Source organism: Ursus americanus, chromosome 18 (assembly GCF_024610735.1).
Source record: "Ursus americanus isolate L20-20 chromosome 18, mUrsAme1.1.p, whole genome shotgun sequence".
Classification (NCBI taxonomy): domain Eukaryota; kingdom Metazoa; phylum Chordata; class Mammalia; order Carnivora; family Ursidae; genus Ursus; species Ursus americanus.
This window is the reverse complement of record NC_142144.1, coordinates 58,905,213-58,925,740: the sequence shown is the minus strand read 5'-3', so window position 1 is coordinate 58,925,740 and position 20,528 is coordinate 58,905,213. Positions and strand designations below refer to the sequence as shown.

General features: G+C 37.7%; 1 protein-coding gene across 4 annotated transcripts in view; it reads left to right on the top strand.

The window, feature by feature from the left end:
- Positions 1 to 20,528, top strand: part of KDM4C (lysine demethylase 4C) — a 436,152-nt gene that overhangs the window by 110,794 nt on the left and 304,830 nt on the right. For all 4 annotated transcript variants that reach the window (XM_045780262.2, XM_087869653.1, XM_087869652.1 and 1 more), the window contains one exon: positions 7,184 to 7,233. In XM_045780262.2, the coding sequence (XP_045636218.1) occupies positions 7,184 to 7,233 (50 nt within the window). The remainder of the gene's footprint in view (positions 1 to 7,183; positions 7,234 to 20,528) is intronic.

Here is a 20,528-nt window from a genome sequence, read left to right as displayed (position 1 = left end):
GGGGAATGAAACATGAGAGACTATGGACTATGAGAAACAAACTGAGGGCTACAGAGGGGAGGGGGGTGGGGGAATGGGATAGACCGGTGATGGGTAGTAAGGAGGGCACATATTGCATGGTGCACTGGGTGTTATACACAACTAATGAATCATCGAGCCTTACATCGAAAACCGGGGATGTACTGTATGGTGACTAACATAATATAATAAAAAATCATTATTAATAAAAAAAAAAAAAGAACCAAAGGGAAACTTTAGTAGTGGTTTAATGGCTTTATTTATTTATTTATTTATTTATTTATTTAAAGATTTTATTTATTTGTTCGACAGAGAGAGACAGCCAGCGAGAGAGGGAACACAAGCAGGGGGAGTGGGAGAGGAAGAAGCAGGCTCATAGCGGAAGAGCCTGATGTGGGACTCGATCCCGTAACGCCGGGATCACGCCCTGAGCCGAAGGCAGACGATTAACCGCTGTGCCACCCAGGCGCCCCTAATGGCTTTATTTTTTTATATCTACATTTTATTTAAAATGCTGTTGTCTTTTGCTTGGTGCCCACTGTAATTTTAGTTTGAGAGGTTAGTGATTTTTTTTTCTAATTGTGAGTTTTAAAAGTGGTTAAAGGTAAGAAGGGTAGCTGGCAGAAGTAAGTATTCTGTGTGAATACTGGAACTTTGTTCTGTTAAGCAGCAGGCTGAAGACTTTTTCTTCCAAAAGTTGGATTATCCTCCAGTGATTGCAGTGATCATTGTATATGTCCTTGAGGATAGGGGTACTTATTAGCCCCTCACACTTCCTTCTGGTTGGCATCTTTGTGGTGATTGGTGAGGAAACAGGAATGAAATATGGGGCTGGAAAGCACATCTTGGGATTTGGAGTCACATTGGTCTAAGGTTGGGTGCCACCTCTATTATCCTTCTTGCTCAAGTAAATTAAGCCTTCTAAGCCTTGGTTTCCTCATCAGTAGAATGGAGGTGGTAGTAGTAGAATTTGGATTACATGATCTTAACACAAGGTCTGCTATATTTTAAGTGCTCAATAAATGGTGGCTGTGATGAACTGTTATAGTATTTATTAGTCAGTTAATCTTTTCACTGAGCTTTCAATCCCTTAGTAACTATAGAGAACAAGTCAGGTAGAAGTGGGGAGGTTCAGTTTAGACTTGTTGTCTGTCAGAAACCTGTCCTTGGGAATGTGAGCTTGATTCCTTTTGGGAGATGACTGTAAGAGGAAACAGCAAGAAGAAATGTAAACACAAGAGGAGGAAAGGGCTATTTTACACACAGTCTCAGTTAAGGGAAGGGAGTAAAGAGCAGCCCTTTTTTAGGACTGATCTGCTTAAGCATGGCATGGACCCGGAAGAGGTTCTGCACTCTGTGCTCTGGGCTTGGTGACTGCCCTGGATGTTACAGGGGAGGTTGAAGCGGGGCCAGCAGGAAGCTCCAGCAGCACCTGTTAGTGAGACTGACAGAGGGCCTCAGGCAGCTACCTATGTCAGACAGCACAGTGACAGAGGTATGGGCGGAGGGGGTGGGGGAAGCTGAGAACATTTATTTCTAACCACATTAGTGACAACCCCAGGGTCCCAAGTTAGGGAGACTTTCAGGGAGTGATCTGAAAAGTAGGAGTTTCCCTTTGAGAAGTGCTGATAAATGAACTTCTAATGGACTTATGGACTGAGCGTATTTTGAAAAGAGAAATATAGTGGACCACTTCATAAAGAAAACCTGGATCAGAGAAATGGATCTACTACATTTTAAAAAATACAGCTTTGCCTACTGACAGTTTGAAAGGTCAGCCTGATATTCATTCAAGGTAGTGTTTGTATCACACCCATCAGGACAGCATCACTTTAGGTCTCTTCTTTGAGTAAACCACCCAAAGATGTGCTTATAGGGATTGTTACGTTTTCTCTGGCCTTTAAATTAGATCTTTTTTTTTTTTAATTCATAAAAGACTCTGGTTTTAAATAAAACATTACCCTCTAAATATCTAATTAGTGTGTTCATAGTTCATTAGTGATTCATAGTTTCTGAATATTAGCAGAATTGTTGGCAGTATTGATTGTATACGAAACAAAAATACTGTCCTGAAGGTTAAATGAGCAATTAACAATTTCAACAAACCAGTATGTACTTGAGGATATACAATGGTAGGCATCGTATTTGGTGGGTTTCAAAGAATACACAGAAGGGCAAGACACATTCCTATCCTCAAAGAATTAAGTATTAGCTGTATAATCAAGCAATTTTGGTACATAGTAGAGTGCCTGGTTATGAACTGGGCACTCACTATACAAGGTATGTTAAAAAGGATAATTCATGTGAAAATTTCTGGATTGTGGTAGGTATTCTCTCCCTCATAGAACTCAGTGGCTATCCAGTCAAAAGTGACTTATGCACATTGAACTGCGGCTAGCTTTGAAAAGTAGTAGATGATAAATACTACGTGAAAAATATAACAGAAGGGCACTGGGGGGAAGAAAAGGGTGAGATTGCTGAGATTTAAAATGGTCAGTGAAATCTTCAAGGAAGTACAATTTGGGCTTGGAGGCTGGGATTTGAAGTGGAATGGGGGTGCTGTTTGAGGTGAGGACTGAGGTCAAAGGCCATTTGAGTGACAGAATAATTCATAGTTTAGCCTACTGAAAGCAGACTGTTGATATTTAAGGCTAGGTCTAGATTGTGTGTGTGTGTGTGGGGGGGGTGTCCTTGAAAGCCAGGGGTAGTAAGGAAGGAATTAAGGTTCTTATGATAGTGTTTTGAACACTATAGCTGTTCAAAGAGATGCAGGCAGAGTTCAGTTATGATAGTAGTCTAGTTGGGGGCAAAACAAGGTTGAAATTGATGTGATGCTACCAGGAGCTGGATATGAGGTTTTGTGTGTAGAATGGTTAGAACTTGTGACTGACAATGGGGGCAGAGAGATTGAGAAATAAGGAAGAGTCGACCGACAGTTCCAGTTTGGAAGGCTAAGGGAAAATGGAGTTATGAACTGAAATAGGAATGCTGGGAGAGAAAGAACCTTTTTTAAAGGGAGAAGTCATGAATTTGATCTTGTGTATTTGAGACTTCTGAAGTGATGGAATACTTTTATAGAAACATCTAGGAGCTTTTCTGGGCCATGGAACTAGGACTTCTCTCACTGAGGTCACTCATTTTCTGTAGTAAGCCCCTCTGCATATAGGCCCTCCAGCTTGCCTCTAGTCACAAGTTCCTCTTGCTACATAGATTTTTTTTTTAAAGATTTTATTTATTTATTAGACAGCCAGTGAGAGAGAGAACACAAGCAGGGGGAGTGGGAGAGGAAGAAGCAGGCTCCCAGCGGAGTAGGGAGCCCGATGCAGGGCTCGATCCCAGGACCCTGGGATCACGCCCTGAGCCGAAGGCAGATGCTTAACAACTGAGCCAGCCAGGCGTCCCATGCTACATAGATTTTAAACAGGGAAGGAAAGTGACACAATCTGATTGGGCTACATGGACTAGAGAGGGCAAGGCTGGAGACAGGGTGACAATTTAAGAGATGAAGCAGTACTGTGTGTGATAGAGAATAGTGGCTTGGATCAAGTGGTGGCAGTGGGATAGAGAAATAAAAGCATGAGATTCATGAGACTTCTCTTGAACAGGTACAAGGTAGAACACATAAATTGGGGATTGGTTAAATAATGGGAGTACAACCACAGACAACTCCCACATTTCTGGACAGTTGGTTGGATGAGGAACTGGAGGAGAAGCTGGTCTGCCAGGAAGATGTTGGAAGATTAAGCTTTGGACAAATTGTGTTTGAGGACTGCCAAATGGATTTGTTGAATAGCTGCTTTGTTGTAGATTTTCAGAGCTCAAGAGAGGTGCTTGGAATGGAGATGTGGTTCAGCACCACAAGGAAGATTTTGAAGCCTTGAGTGAAGGTGGTTTCCTCAGGGAGAAATGTGGAAGCACTAAAACATGGAGGCCTGGAGAATGTCACTGTGAGGTTTGGCAAGAGGACAAGGTAGAAAATCACTGGAAATAAGTTGGATCTGGTCAAAATTTTCAGAGAGGACCAAGTAGGTAAGGACTAAAAAATGGGGCAAGCTTTATCCAAGTAGTTATATCAAGAATGGTAAAAATAGAATTCAGGTTGCAATGGATTCCAGGGTGAATGGGAGTGAAAACTGTGGGAGTATTTTTCTTTTTCCTATATCCTTCCTCCCCTGGAGGATCAGGAACATGATTCATCACTTGAGAGTGAGAAAAGTCAGCAAACACTGAGCATCTGCTTAGCTGGTGCTTTGTTCTTAGGGAAAGACACTGGCCTTGCCACTAAAGAGCTTGAGAGGAGAGCCGGGAAGCCGAAAAGGTAAAAAAAAAAAAAAAAAAAAAAATTCTGAGTGCCATGGTGGAGGCCTGTATTCCATGTGGGTGATACAGCAAGAGAGGGAGGGGGAAGCTCTTCCTAGGGGTGACTCAGGCTGAGCTTGGAAAAAAGAATGTGTGTTTTTGTTGACTGGACAAAATTGACGGCATGTAAAGCCCAAGAAATAGGGGATGGAAAATAGTAGAGGTGTGAATAGCAAGGGCACTGGAAAGAACTTCAAGTGATTTGTTAAAGCCAAAGAACAGGTTTGATTGGGACATCAGAAAAGTTGCCAAGATTGCAGCAGGCCTGTGTGCCCTTCAGAGCAGTTTGGCTTTTGTCCTTCAGGTTATATAGTCAGCCATCGAAGGTCCAGGGCTTTGTCATGATCAGCTGTAGTTTGCAGAGATGACTTTGGCACACTGTGGAGGGTAGTTTGGGAGGGAGTGGGGACACCCCTGGAATGGTTATTTTATACCTTAGTGGCTTAAAGTATTTTATACCTTAAAACTTAAAGGGCGAGTTGCATCAAGGGGACACACTTAGTGCCTTATGGTCATGTATCCAATTTAAAGAATTTTTGTCATATGTTTAATGTATGGAGAAAGTCTTTCTGGTGATTAGCCTCTAGAGACGTTTCATGAGTATCCCTTTAGAAGATGAGTTTACTCTAAGTGTTGGTTATGTGATTTTGTCATAGAGTTGTTGTGTGGACTGACTGAAAGACTACGTCAAAGATATTCTTTATCCTTATATATGTTTATACTTATGTTTATATTTACATTTAACATATATGTTTATATTTTCTTTGAATAGATGTTTATATTTTCTTTGAATACATGATTGAACCTCAGAAAAATGAGCTTTAACTTTGATGCCAATTTTCAGAAAAGTGACTCTCGATCTATATCTCCATCTGTGTCCAACCATTTGTGGGCATGCATATATCCATTACATGTGTGCAGGCGTGTGTGTGTGTACACGCACACGTGTGTGTATGTAAGGGGGACATGACCCTGTTGTCGGGAGCATAGATAAGTTGTTTTCCCCCTTTGTGGGTATATTTGGTGATGTAAACTGGGATTAAAAATGTAAGAGGTGGCTAGTGTATAAATAAATTGGATGATTGTCATTTAGTTATGCTAAAATTTTATCTTCGCAGTTCAGTTGGAATAATTTCATTAACAGTGCCTTAAGGAACAGGATATATGGTTGAATTTTCTTTTAGAAAATTGCCTAGTTATATCGGATCCAATTAAGTTTTGCATATGTTATCAATGACATTAAATGCAACCAAGTGTGGTCTTAGGTTAAATGAGAAAAATTATTTTAGTAAAAAGTAACTTGTACTTAATATATATTGAACTAGTAAACATAGCAAATGTAGGTCTTAACAATAACATCATTTTTACTTAAAACATGAAATGATCACTTTATTTTTAATATCCTTAAATTTTCTCATTAAACTTCCTATAATATTTATTATTTGTGTAATAAATTGGGAGGTTTTTTGTTTGTTTTGTTTTTTTTAGAGAAAGAGTGAGTGAACAGGAGTGGTGGGGCAGAGGGAGAAGGAGAGAAAGAATCTTAAGTTGGTTCTATGCAGAGCCACCCAGGTGCCCTGTGAGATTATTGTTTTAAAATTTGTTAGTAAGTTCACAGTAGATAAGTTCAACTTTTTCACTTTTGAAAATACCAGAAACTAGAAATGAGTATTTCTGTTTGAGGGTGAACATTTTTTTTTCTATAATCAGTATTTTAAAAGCTGTAAAATAATAAAATCCATAGATACTGCTTTCTTATCGCTGGTAATTTTTTATTTAAAATCTATTTGGGGGCGCCTGGGTGGCTCAGTCATTAAGCGTCTGCCTTCAGCTCAGGGCGTGATCCCAGCGTTCTGGGATCGAGCCCCACATCAGGCTCCTCTGCTGGGAGCCTGCTTCTTCCTCTCCCACTCCCCCTGCTTGTGTTCCCTCTCTCGCTGCCTGCCTCTCTCTGTCAAGTAAATAAATAAAATCTTATTAAAAAAAGTAAAAATAAAAGCTGTAAAATCATAAAATCCATAGACACTGCTTTCTTATCGCTGGTAATTTTTTATTTAAAGTCTATTTGAGGGGTGCCTGGGTGGCTCGGTCAAACTTCTGACTTCGATTTCGGCTCAGGTCATGATCTCAGGGTCCTGGAATCTAGCGCTGTGCCAAGCTCTGTGCTCAGTGGGGAGTCTGCTTGAGGATTTTCTCTCCCTCTGCCCCTCCCACTCCTTGTGCTCTTTCTCTCTCTCTAAAGCCAATAAATAAATCTTAAAAACAATAAAATCTATTCAAAAAGTATAATGTTCTTAGGTTTGGTGGAAATATGAGTATTGCTATAATAATTTTGTGTTCTATCCTGCTTGTCAATAAAAACATTTTAAAAGGTTAAAAAAAAAAAGCACAACCACCTAGGTTTTCTAAAAAACAAAGGCCAAACTAGCCAACAACAAAACATAGAGCATACAACCAATAAGAGGCCTCGATTTCTGGGGTGAAGGGAGTGTTGGAAAAGAGGTTTTAGTCTCCCTGCTGTGGCTAGCAGCCTTCCTTGTCCAAGTAGTTTACTGGCCTTGGGCCTTTGTTCCCTAATCCGTAAAATGTGGTTGGGTTGGTGAGCTTGGGCACTGAAATAGGTGGTTTACAGTTCATTTTTCTTCTGTCTAGTGTCCAAGGGATATGACTCTGTGATTGGTTTTCTAATCTCTGTTCATTTTGTCTAAGTGGAATTTGGCTTTTTTTTTTTTTAACGTGACATTATCTAAGGATACTAGCTGAGCAGTTATAAATCTAAAATTTTTATTTATGTTTAAAATTTTAGGTATGCAATACCCCCGGAACATGGAAAACGACTTGAAAGACTAGCTCAAGGTAAACTTGCTTTCTGTGTTTCTCATCTGGATGGAGTCTTTGCTTTTGAGGTATTTTTACAGTACGGAATGTCACTGTTAGTTTTACTGTTTTCAAGTTAATGACTTTTGAATGTTTTTCTAACTGAACAATTAAATTTTTTTTCACATTACTGTGTGAATGTTTTTCCCTGTTGTATAATCTTCATGATTATTTTAGTTGGCTGCTTAGTATTTCATCAAATGATTGCACTTAACCTATTTTGATTATTTCCAATTTTTTTCTCTTTTATATTATATATATATATATATATATATATACACACACACATATATATAAATATACACACAAACTTTTACTTAACATTATTGTGCTAATAATATTTTTCTTTCCTTTAAGTTACACTCTTGAGATAAATTCCAGAGTGCTGATGCTGCATCTCAGGGTGCAGGTATTTTGTGAATACTTTTCATGTTGTCACATCATTTACCAAAGAGTTGTGTTAAATCTCCTTCTGACCCTGGTTTGGCCCCTGGGCTTGGGATTGCTATTATGGAAGTATTAAGATGACTGTCCCCGGATAACCAGATAAGGATGAGAGTGTATGCCTTCTTAGACTGGCAAATTTAAAATACCTTACTGGAACTTGAATTTTTATTTTTTGTGGCTTTGTCTATCTTCATAAGGGGCAGAATGAAGAACTCTATTAATGGTTTCATTCTGTACCCACTTGTATCTGCAGAAAGTGCCTTCTTCTTTTCTTTTTCCTAAATATTTTATTTATTTATTTGACAGAGAGAGAGAGCATACAAGCAGGGGGAGTGGCAGGCAGAGGGAGAAGCAGGCTCACCACTGAGGAGGGAGCCCCATGCGGGGCTTAATCCCAGTACCCTGGGATCATGACCTGAGCTGAAGGCAGACGCTTAACTGACTGAGCCACCCAGGTGCCCCTCTTTTCTGTCTTTAAGATACCAGAGAAAACCTTGCCATATTTGTTATTACAAGGGAGGAGAATCTGATTCACCCCTGCCAACCTCATCTGTTTTGCTAGCCACCCTTACCAAGGAAGAAGTAGGCTGGTAGTGACTTATTTCTAGGGGAAGGTGGGGTTGCATTTGAGTGTCAACTAGTATAAGACTTTCTGCTTTTATCCAGGATCAAATCCTCAGTGACCACTGTCCTTTTAGTCAGGTGCTGATCTGTCTTATTGGTGTGTTAGGTTTGCCTTTTAGTAGGAAAGGATTTTTGTATATGCTTTCATTTAATAATGAAATGGGGACATTGAAAAACCCCTTTCATTGACTTGACAGTTCTGAACAGAAATTGTTAATGATATCTAAAAGTTACTTTCCCCCAAATTATGGAAGAGTATTAGAAGGAACAGTTACAGTATCACATTTGTCAGAAGCATTATTATAATTTTGGCAGGCTAATAACTATAAAGCCTTAGTATTTTTATAATGTAATACATTGTAGTAATAATAGCAATGTAATTGTAATCTTGAACTTTGTTAGGGAGTATTTTCATGAATATTAAGGTGGATGAACCCTGGTTCTGAAGAATAGATTAGAGCGCAGCTGAGAAAATGATTACCATAATCCTTAAATACACAGGCAGTGAACTTTGTGCTAAATCTGTATGCTGAACTATACTCTTCTCTATAATAATTATTCTACCAGTTTCTATTTGCGTCTCCTCTAGGGACCTGGAGCCAATGTAAACTTTACAGTGTAGAGTCACACATTAAAATTTCTACTATAAATTGTCTGCAAAAGCTTTGGCATAAACTGTCTGAAAATGACATTCTAGGAAAATGGGTACCATTTGTTTAATCAATAAGAGGTTAATAAACTTGAAGGATGTACAAGAACTTTGAGTCAGTTGCACGTTTATTCAAAACTGTTTTGCAGGATTATTTTGAGAAATGACACAGGGAAAAGACCCTATGATACAGTAGAGGATTCCCATCCTGACTGAGCAGATGCCATCCAAATTAATTAAATTCTGCTAAATAATTAAAATAAAATAATGCAGTAAATGTGATGGAGCATTATAGGATGTCTAGGTCAAGGCAGCACTTGATACAGAAAATGAAAAGCAGCCGAGGATATTTTCCATTATCTTGTCTGCACATCATAATTATCACACTTGCCTTTTATGCATGAATGCTTTCATCTCTGGTTTCTATTGAAATCTTGATTGACTGTGGCACCTACAAATATTTTATCTCAAAGACATTAAGTCTGCATCTAATAAAGCCAGGAGTTTGATTTTGCCCTTCAGCTGCTTTCTCATTTATATAGGTTTTTTTTTCAATATTGTGTAGACATAAGTGTAATAAAAAAAAACTCAAGTGAATTGTTGCAATTTTTATACTTGTTATGTTTGCCTATAATGCCATTACATTCTTTCTAATTTTTGGTTTGGTACAACTGAATGGAAAGTATAAGGAAGAATAGAGGTATAATATTAAATCATGAATGACAGTTTTGAACATTTTCACTTTTTAGAATGTCTAAATCTCATCTATTTTAGAAATAAGACAATATCTTTGCTATTCTATTGAGTTAAGCAAAGTATGGATTAAGGTAAATTGGGAATGACTAAAATTTTTTGCAAAGGACTGTATTCCATTAGTCTTTTATTGTGGATAAAATGCCAGCCAATATTTAAAAAACTGAAGATGATTTACTGTGGTCAAAATTTCGGAAAAGAGTATATGAGTTAGGGCTTTGTGCAGCTGAGTTTGGAAGTGTGAATGACCGTCAGGAATCTTGTTTCAGATGGCAGTAAAGGAAGTGAATTCTTATACTTATCAGTTATTTTAGTTGTGACTTACTTTAAAACAACATTCAGGAAGAAGGAACAGAAGAGTCATTATTATGAAGAATTAATTTAGTTTTTTTTTAATAGTTAGTTTTGGGGTGTGTGTTTTTTAATGACTAGTAGTCTTGAATTTAAGCCTGTGGAACAGAGAGCCTTAGCCTAATTTGCAGGGATCCCTGTTCCAGGAGGTGGACAAGCGTCTGTGGTGGGATGCAGGCAGTCTGTGGACTTTCTGAAATTATACTCAAAATTTGTCATATATGTGTATTTCTGGGAGGCCGTCTTCAGATCCCTTCAGAGGGTTTGATCTAATAGAGATTGTGAACCTACTGTCACAGAAGTGCCCCAATAAATAACAAGTCATTTTAATTTTATGAATAGATCCTAAATTGACCCATTCTTATACCTCTGTCTTGGAATTAGGAAAATATACTTTTATCTGCTCTCCAAATGGTAAATACCTTATTCCCTTAAGCATTCATTTAGCTGATGGTCTGAAAATATTATATTAAAATGCCTGGTTATGAAGGCTAATAAATAAAAATACCCCTGATTATAAATAATCAATTTTAAGGGGTCCCCAAAGCCATAAAAAATGAAGTTCAGTGATATATTCTCAGCCTTCATGCCTAACGCATGCCTTAGGCATGGAGATCAATGTGTGGTGTGTTAGGGTATGTTATTTTCATCTTTCTATCAGCTAAGTTGTATTAAGAATGGTTCAACAGTCCCTAAGCTTACTTTCCTCATAATTTGATGTCAGATATCACTGTCTTGTGTTTAAATATGTCTGAATATTTTATGTCCAGCTATGTTCTAAGATGTTAGACATTGGTCAATAATACATAACATACATCAAGGCAGTGTAATTCTAATGTAGGGTGAAAGACAGTTTTGAGAAGTGACAGCAGAGAATGGGAAGGAAGAATTCAGGAAGGGACTATCAGCTAGCAGGGAGGAATTACTGTGGAGGGAAATTAAGAGTACTTTGATTCTTTGGGTGAAAGCTGAGCCAGGAAAATTCTGGATAGCTTGACTATGACCTGTTTGAACCCAAAGTACTTGGCCTGGGAAGTCCTTGAGCTATGCCTGTATGGTCCATATGTCATTTCAAGGGGAGAGAAGTGGGATCTGAAACAAAGTAGTCTTAGGAATGCAATGAAAAACCATAAATAATGACCCATATACTTGTTAAATTGGGTGGAAATTTTAACTCCAAACATTCTGCCAGCCAGCTTGAAATGGAAAAAAAAAATTGACCATTACATGGTATACTGTGTTCAGGAGATAAAATAAGGCAGTTGTTTCGGAGAACCACTATCCTTCTCAAGACCATAATCAGTGTGAATTTCTCCTGGTGCTCCTCTGGAGTGTTGCATGGAGCTCTCTCTCGTAGTCCTGATGTTGATGGATCTTGGGACACTTAGAGCAGAGTGAAGCCTGTTTTGATAGATTATGGGACACTTAGAGCTGAGTGAAGCTTGCAGTGTGATAATTTTCTACCCATTCCTGAGTAATTGCACCAAGAATGTTAAGACACACAGAGAGGTCAACTATAACTTAAACCTCTAAAGTTGATGTCTTAAGTAGGGATGTGGGTAAAAATTACCAGGTTTCTCCCCACATGCTGTAGTTAATTGGTTCTTTTCATTAATAAGCTTGTTAAGAAATTTCATGTGTAAATTCAATATATCTGTCTAAAAACATTTCCCATAGAAGCAATCCTTCCACATCCTTTTTCTGTGTTCTTTACCTTAACCATTTGTTTTTATGGTTGCTGTATATTTTTAAGCCTATCAGTTATATGAATATCTCAAAACCATTATAAAAACTGTATCAAAGCTGTCTTGGGTAAATTTCAATGATATTTAAATGAAATTGCCTTAAAATCTATTGCTTATGTGGACATATGTTCTACATGTCTGATTTCTTCATCTTTCCTCACTCCTTTCTTCCCTTCCTCCTTTCTTTCCTCAGTGACTAATAACTAATTTAAGCTTCTGCAAAGTAGTGTTCACAGATCCATAGAGAAAGTTACTAAACTTGATTTATAACCTTTTTCCAAGGCTGAAATTTTGGTGACTTAATAGCAACAGCATGTGTTTGTGTTTGTCATGTGAGATTAGGATTTAAAAGGAATTCCTTAGTGGGGTGCCTGGGTGGCTCAGTTGGGCATCTGACTCTTGATCTCAACTCAGGTCTTGATCTCAAGGTTGTGAGTTCAAGCTCTGCATTGGGCTCCACACTGGGCATGGAGCCTACTTGAAAAAAGTAAAATAAAAGAAATTCCTTAGTAAGAGCTAATATATTAGAAAATGTAAACCAATTGACAGTGTGGAGAAATTTTTATCTGAATGAAAGAACACATATCTTTAGAGTATATCTCCTCTATTTCTAAAACAATTTAAAAACATTTAATGATTATTTTGGGAGGTCAGATTAATTGAAGTATAATATACTTACAGTAAAAGCCACCACCTTTAAATACATAGTTAAATGAATTTCAACAAATATGTACCGTGATGGAACTACCACCATCATCAAAATAATGGAACATTTCCAATTCCTTGAAAAGGTTTTCTTGTGCCGTTTCTCAGCCGTATCCACAGCTGTTGGCAACCACTAAATCTGATTTCTGTCCCTGGAGTGTCATAAAAATAGAATTTCACAGTATGTAGACTTCTGTGTCTTCTTTCACTTAGAATAATGCTTCTCATATATGCTCACTTTTCCATTGGATACAGGACATGCAATCGATGCACCTGGTCTTTGAGAGCGCTTATGGGTTTCTGTACTTCCCATGCTGCACAACTCCTAGCAGTACTTTGTAGTGTTAGCAAAGGTTATTATGGGGTACTTTTAGGGCTTCGGGGCTCCTTTGGGATCTCTGGAGTACATGCTTTTTATCATGCTAGCTTTTCATCCTCTTTCATGTTGTTTGGATTGGAATAATGGTTCCAAAGACCATCCTTCTTGCTTACCACTGTGTAATATCTTAAAAAACAAACAAAAATATTGTCTTTAGTTTGTTAAGAAATTGGCAGCTAACAGTGTCCTATCTTTGTAGATAGTATAAATGAAGTTCAGACTCTAAAAACCAAGTTATATTTCTAGATGAAATTATATAATATGTGGGCCCTGCCTCAAAATAATACAGAATGGAGAAAATGAGTGGGAATATAGAAGAAACAAGATTGACCATGAGCTGATGATTGTTGAAGGTGGGTGATGTGTATGTACATGGAGGTTCATTATACTCTTCTGCTTTATGTTTGACATTTTCTATAATAAAAAATTTCATAGTTCTCATCATGACCAAAAAAACAAAAAAATAAAAATCAAGTTACTTAAGCAGCCTATTATAAGTTTTTATTATTGCTCTTCCTTTTTCTTGGATTCTTCTTGAAATATTTATTTAAACTATTTTGCTCCTTGGATCCTATGCAGGATTGCAGTTTGTTCTATTTTTGAATATTTATTTAAAACAGATTATGTATTCTTACTATTTAGCAGGTTAGTAGAAACATAGATTGTATTTTTCCAAACTATTCTTTTAGTTTCCTACCTCCAAATCAGACACCATTTCATCGGGAGATCATTGATTTACCTGTCACAGAAACCCTAATGTGTTACTTGTGGGGGGGAGTTGGTATGGAGGGAATAAGTTGTAAAGTGGTGTCCGTACCCGTATCCATTGCTTGGAGTGTAAAAGAAGTGATTATCTCTCTTCTCAGTCTAATCTTTCTAGTTTTACAGGGTTTTTACATTGGAGCCCAATTGTGAGTGGTCATTTGGAATCCAGGCTTGAGTTTTGATATTTAATCTTAAAACAGTAGAGTTAGAGAACAGATGGAAGAATCTATAAGTGAATACAAGGTTAAAATAGATGTATATAGTTTAACTCAAGTTGTGCTTGACTGTTAGAACTCCTTTTTGAGGGGGGAAGTTTGTTACTTGTGACTAGAACTGTTAGGTTTAGGTCAGAAGGGCCAAGGGGATGAGGCAGTTTTTAAGGCTTTGTAACCATTGACCTTTCACAACAGCACCCCGGTCAGCTCTCTAGGTCTCTTGGGATTGTGATTCCCCCTTCTCAGCTAGCAGGCTGCAGAGATAATGGAAAAGGAAGACTCGTTGAACTAACATGAGGACTGGAGTCAATATGGTGGAAATGAGTAATAAGGATAAAAAGAATGGTTACTATTTACTGAAATTTACTTTGTGCCAAGTATACCGACAAGTTTTTTTTTTTTTATTGAGGTAAAATTCACATAACATAAACTAGTAACCATTTTGAAGTGTACAATTTCGTGGCCTTTAGTATATTCTTATTGTGCAATCATCACCTCTATCAAATTCCAAGAGAATTTCATCACCCTATATGGAAACCTGTATCTACTAATCAGTTCCTCTCTTTTCTTTCCTGCTTCTCTCTAATCCCTGACAACTACTAGTGGCTTTCTGTCTAGGTATTTACCTATCCAGGATTTTTCAGTATACATGGAATCATGCAATATGTGACCTTTTGTGTATGGCTTCTTTTACTTATCATCTTTCCATTTTATAGTATGTATCAGTATTTCATTCTTTTTTATGGCTGAGTAATATTTCATTGTGTGAATATATCACATTTCATTCATCCATTTATCAGTTGATGGACATGTAGGTTGCTTCTACCCTTTGACTATGGCTAAGTTTTTTTTAGCACTATGTTGTTGGATTCCCATAGTGATCTAGTGAGAACAGCCACTATGGAAAACAGTATGGAATTTCTACAGAAAATTAAATATATAACTACTGTATGATCTGATAATTCCTCTTCTGTATATATATCAAAGGGAAATGAAATCATTGTCTAGAAGCGATATCTGTATTCTCATGTTCATTGCAGCGTTGTGTCCATTGACATTTGAATGGGTAAAGCAAATGTTATATGAAGACAATAGAGTATTATTCAGCCATAAGAAGGAAATTCTATCGTTTGTAATAACATGGATGAATCCTGAGTACATTATACTGAGTGAAATAAGACAGAGGAAGACAAATGCTGTATGATCTCACATGTGGAATCTAAAAAACCGAACACACAGATACAGAGAACAAATTAGTGGTTGCCAGAGGTGGTGGGCAGAGGTGGAAAGGAAATGGGTAACGGTGGTCAAAAGGTACAAACTTACAGTTATAGGAAAGTTAAGTTCTGGGGATGTACTGTACAGTATGGTGGCTATAGTTAATACTGTATTGTATATGTGAAGGTTGCCAAGAGAGTAGATTTTATTTTATTTATTTATTTTTTTAAAAGATTTTATTTATTTATTCGACAGAGAGAGAGACAGCCAGCGAGAGAGGGAACACAAGCAGGGGGAGTGGGAGAGGAAGAAGCAGGCTCATAGTGGAAGAGCCTGATGTGGGGCTTGATCCCTTAACGCCGGGATCACGCCCTGAGCCGAAGGCAGACGCTTAACCGCTGTGCCACCCAGGCGCCCCAAGAGAGTAGATTTTAAAAGTTCTTACCATACACACAAAAAATTGTAACTTTCAGATTATGGATGTTAGCTAAACTTATTATGGTAATCATTTCATAATATGTATACAAATCAAATTCTTTGTATACCTTAAACTTACACAACGTTACATGCCAATTATATCTCAACAAAGCTGGAAAAAGAGAATCCAGTGAGGAAGATTATAATTGTACAGATGAGGAAACTGAGGAGCTGAGAGATCACATGACTAGTCAGAGCTACATGAGTGTTGATTTTGTCTTTGGAATCCATGTCTCAGCAAGGCTCAGCAAGTTCTTAACAACTATCTCTCTTGTTTTGCTGGCCATGTGGACAAGGTGAGGGTGGCTTTAAATATTTCAGACCAATTTCGGACAATTGGTCTAAAACTTAGCTCTGCTATTTAATACCAATGAAGAGGTGTGTGTTTGTCAAGAGTGGTAAAGGAGAGAGGAAGAAGGTTGGTGCTCAAGTAAGCGTGTGTGTTAAGTACCAGTAGGAGGGGGTTGAGTAAGATTTATACAGAATCCCATAGCATAGTTTATACCTTGTAGTCTGCCTCTCAAATGCTCCTACCAAATATCCCTGTAGAAGAAGAGACTGGGGGCACCTGGGTGACTCAGTTGGTTAAGTGTCTGCCTTTGGCTTGGGTTATGATTGGGATCCTGGGATTGAGCTGGGGCTCTCTGCCCTGCAAGGAGTCTGCTTCTCCCTCTCCCTTTGCACCTACCGCCCCCCGCCCACTTGTTCTCGCATGCTCTCTCTCTCAAATAAATAAATAAATAAATACAATCTTTAAAAAAAAAAGAGAGACTGAAACCTCATCACCCCACAGCACTCACGCAGATTTTGTATCTTGTTCCCTTAATATGTTTTTTATGTGAGAATAAACCAAGTGACCTAACATGACAAAAGTAGATGCTACAGAATGATGTGTCAGGTTTATCCTGTGTGTTCTACGTGCGGCGTATTAGCTGGTGACCATGGGGTGTGAGGTATGGTAGTGGGATGCTAGCTGCTATTTCCACTACTAGATGATTAAAGGGTCAGTGTAGAACTTTTTCTTTATTGGAACGTCTTGATTTCCAAGATTGTTGAAGAGTGTACTATCGCATTGTGTGACTGGTAAACTGGAAAATTTTATAGACTGTTAATAGTAGTTACATTAAAATATTATAACTTTTAGAGAGTACTTCTAAATAAATTATTCAAAACTTTAAAAAGGGAACATCAAGAAAACAAATATTAGAGTAGAAAAAATGATTCTGAAAGGCATATTTTAAAAACTTACTTGCAAAAATTTTAATACATACTATGTTTTTTTCTTTTCTTGGTGACTCTTAAAAAACTCTAATTGTCTTAAGTTGAATTTTTACTTAAATATTATCTTTTCTATCTGAGTTACTTTTGTTTTTTATGGAAGTGACTCCAAAGTTGTTTTTTTTTACTTATTATGAAATACACTAGCATTTCTTCAGCCAGCATAGTTTTGAGTTTTCAAAAATATTATCATCTTGTATCTAATAATATTCTGGTTATATTGGGTTGCTTATATGTTGAATAAAATACTTTTCATAGACTGTGTAGTGAGGATGAATATGAACCATGTATTTGTGCAGGTATTTTGAGGTAAAATTCATTTTGAGACACATGTTTTGAACATAATTTGTGCAGTTTATGAGGTGTTTTCCAGCAATGTAAAATATAATTCTGATAGCCTGTTGTAAATATAAATTCTAAACCAAAGTTTTTAATACACTGCAAATTACCTTCCTTCAGTGGTTTTCCAATTTAAATTAACTTATGACCAGTCATCATATTATTCAGGTCCTGGTTACAAATCCATATCAAAGAAAATTGAATAGACTCCTCTTTCTTCATTGATTTTAATTTAAAACTCAATTCATTTAGGATGCACAAAGTTACAGATTTGAAGAGTTTGATAAATCCACTTGAATTGTAATATTAAAATGTTTCCATGGGTTATGTGTTTGGGGACGACCCTTTACTCTCTGTGGTGTAAGACTCAGGACATCTTATTGTGTAGATATGGCCATTACATTAGTGTGGTATTTTCTCTCCCTTCACTAAAATCTGCATTTTTTCATGAGGTTGCTTATTTGGTATAATGTTTTATTTTCTATTTATGTATAGTAAATATTAACCATACACAGAGGGTTGCATCAAATGACCATATAGGGCAGAATGATTCCTTTTATTCCTATTGGTATTATAGGGAATGATTGTTCGTTCTTTTCCTTCCTTCCTCCCTTCCTCTCTCTCTCTCCCTTTCTTTCTTTCTTTCTTTCTTTCTTTCTTTCTTTCTTTCTTTCTTTCTTTCTTTCTTTCTTTCTTTCTCTCTTTCTTTCTTAGAGAGAGAGAGAGAGAGAGGCATGTGAGTGTGGAGGCAGTGTGGGGGGGCCAGAGGGGCAGAGGGAGAGGGAGAGAGAGAATCTCAAGCAGTCTCCACACCCAGCACAGAACCCACTCTCACAACCCTGAGATCCTGACCTGAGTGAAATCTAGAGTCAGATGCTTAACCAATTGAGCCATCCAGGTGCCCCTGGAATGATAGTATCTCTATTGTTTCCTTTGGCATGTACTTTTAAAATTTACAGCTATTTAAAAAATTCATGTGCAGATGCTTAAGCAGAACATACTACTTTTTTGCAGGTGGTTCCTTGTGCCTTAATGGCTCTTTCCTGGCTGGTTGATATGTTTCCTTCTGGTGATCACATACTCCATGGTGGCATCAATAAATTCTTATTTACTTTATTATTATTTTTTTTAATTTAAATTCAATTAGCCAACATATAGTACATCATTAGTTTTTGATGTAGTGTTCAGTGATTAGTTGCATATAATACCTGTTGCTCATCACATCACATGCCCTCCTTAATGCCCATCACCCAGTTACCCCATCCCCCACCCACCTCCCTTTCCACAACTCTCAGTTTGTTTCCCAGAGTCAGGAGTCTCTCATGGTTTGTCTCCCTCTCTGATTTCTTCCCATTCAGTTTTCCCTCCCTTCCCCTATGATCCTCTGTGTTATTTCTTATATTCCAGATATGAGTGAAACCATATAATAACTGTCTCTCTGATTGACTTATTTCACTTAGCGTAATCCCCTCCAGTTCCATCCATGTTGATGCAAATGGTGGGTTTTTATCCTTTCTAATGGCTGAGTAATATTCATTCCATTGTCTATATGGACCACATCTTCTTTATCCATTCATCTGTTGAAGGACATCTCAGCTCCTTCCACAGTTTGACTATTGTGGACATTGCTGCTATGAACATTGGGATGCATGTGTCCCTTCTTTTCACTACATCTGTATCTTTGGGGTAAATACCCAGTAGTACCATTGCTGGGTCATAGGGTAGCTCTATTTTTAACTTCTTGAGGAACCTCCGTACTGTTTTCCAGAGTGGCTGTACCAGCTTGCATTCCCACCAACAGTGCAAGAGGGTTACCCTTTCTCCACATCCTTGCCAACATTTGTTTTTCCCATCTTGTTAATTTTAGCCATTCTAACTGGTGTAAGGTGGTAGCTCATTGTGGTTTTGATTTACTTTAAAAATATTCTTGTGAAACACTTCTATGAGGTCAAAATGGTTCATGGTTAGTTAATGAGTGCAGGTAATCCTTTTGTCAGATTGGTCGAGTGCTTGAGCTATTTGCATGTGGTGAGCTACAGAGTTAGATAACATTTCCAGTGGCTTTCGCTTCATTTTGGAAGTGGAGGCGTTAAACAGCATCTGTGCCTCTTTCTGCTTTATTCATGTTCATCACCTTGTTTTCCTGGTGAGTTCTGTTTTCCTTCTGGGTTCTCTTTCTAGGATTTTTTCCTGTCTTTTCCATGAGTCTCTTTCTCTTCTTTCTTTCCCACTCGCTTTGGCATGGTAGTGTTTCTCTCTGAGTGAGAAAGGTGAAGAGCAGGGCTTCATGCATGTTCATTTTCCTTTAGCTTGCATGGCTGAATTAATGAGTCTGCCTCAGACAGAACTGCAGGGGTGAAGTCAGTGGTAGAGAAAAACGACTATGTTTTGGTCCATGACATAGTGTTGAGCAAAAGAGTTGCTGCATGTTAAGCTTCCTCATTTAAAGGACTCCTCCAAACACTGCTCCCACACAGACTGGTGGGGCAGGTTTCCAAGCATTTGACAGGAGGTGTCCAGGAATTTCATTCAGGAAATTGGTAGGAGCTAACCTTTTTTATTTTTTTTTAAGTTAAAAAAAGTTCCATTTAGTTAACACACGGTGTAATGTTAATTTCAGGTGTACCGTATAGTGATCCAACACTTCCGCCAGTGCTCATCACAACAAATGTACTCCTTAATCCCCATCACCCATTTCACCCACCTCCCCTTGGTAACCATTAGTTTGCTTTCCATAGCTAAGAGTCTGTTTCTTCGTTTGCCTCTCTCTCTCTTTTTTCCCCCTTTGCTCTCTTGTTTTGTTTCTAAAAATCCATGTATGAGTGAAATTTACCCAAAGAATACAGAAACTCTAATTCAAAGGGATGTATGCACGCCTGCGTTTACAGCAGCATCAGCTACGGTAGCGGTTAACTGTATTAAATTGATTAGAAAGAAACACAGAAAGGTGGGAAACTGCTGTTTCTTCTCTTTGTCGGACGGCATTAGGACAAGTGCATCTGGAATGATCACTTCTAGGAGTCTCTTTAAAATGAGAGATTTCTCTGTTAATGTGTATTTCCTTTCCTAACAATCTTTATTATTTTGTCCATTTATCAGATATTAGGCAGATTGAATTAAAATTTGTAAGTTGATATTTGTAAGGTTTAGTAATTTTATATGTTACAAAAACAATTCTTGGTAGCTCATTTTGTAATGAAGGTCAGCCTGTAGTGATATAAATATGTGTCACTTAGCTCTTAAGAATTCTGACTCTAATTTATAGTACCGGGGTTTTTTTTTGATGATGGAGTTGGTCTGTATTTGCATAAAACTATCATTCTGTGAGA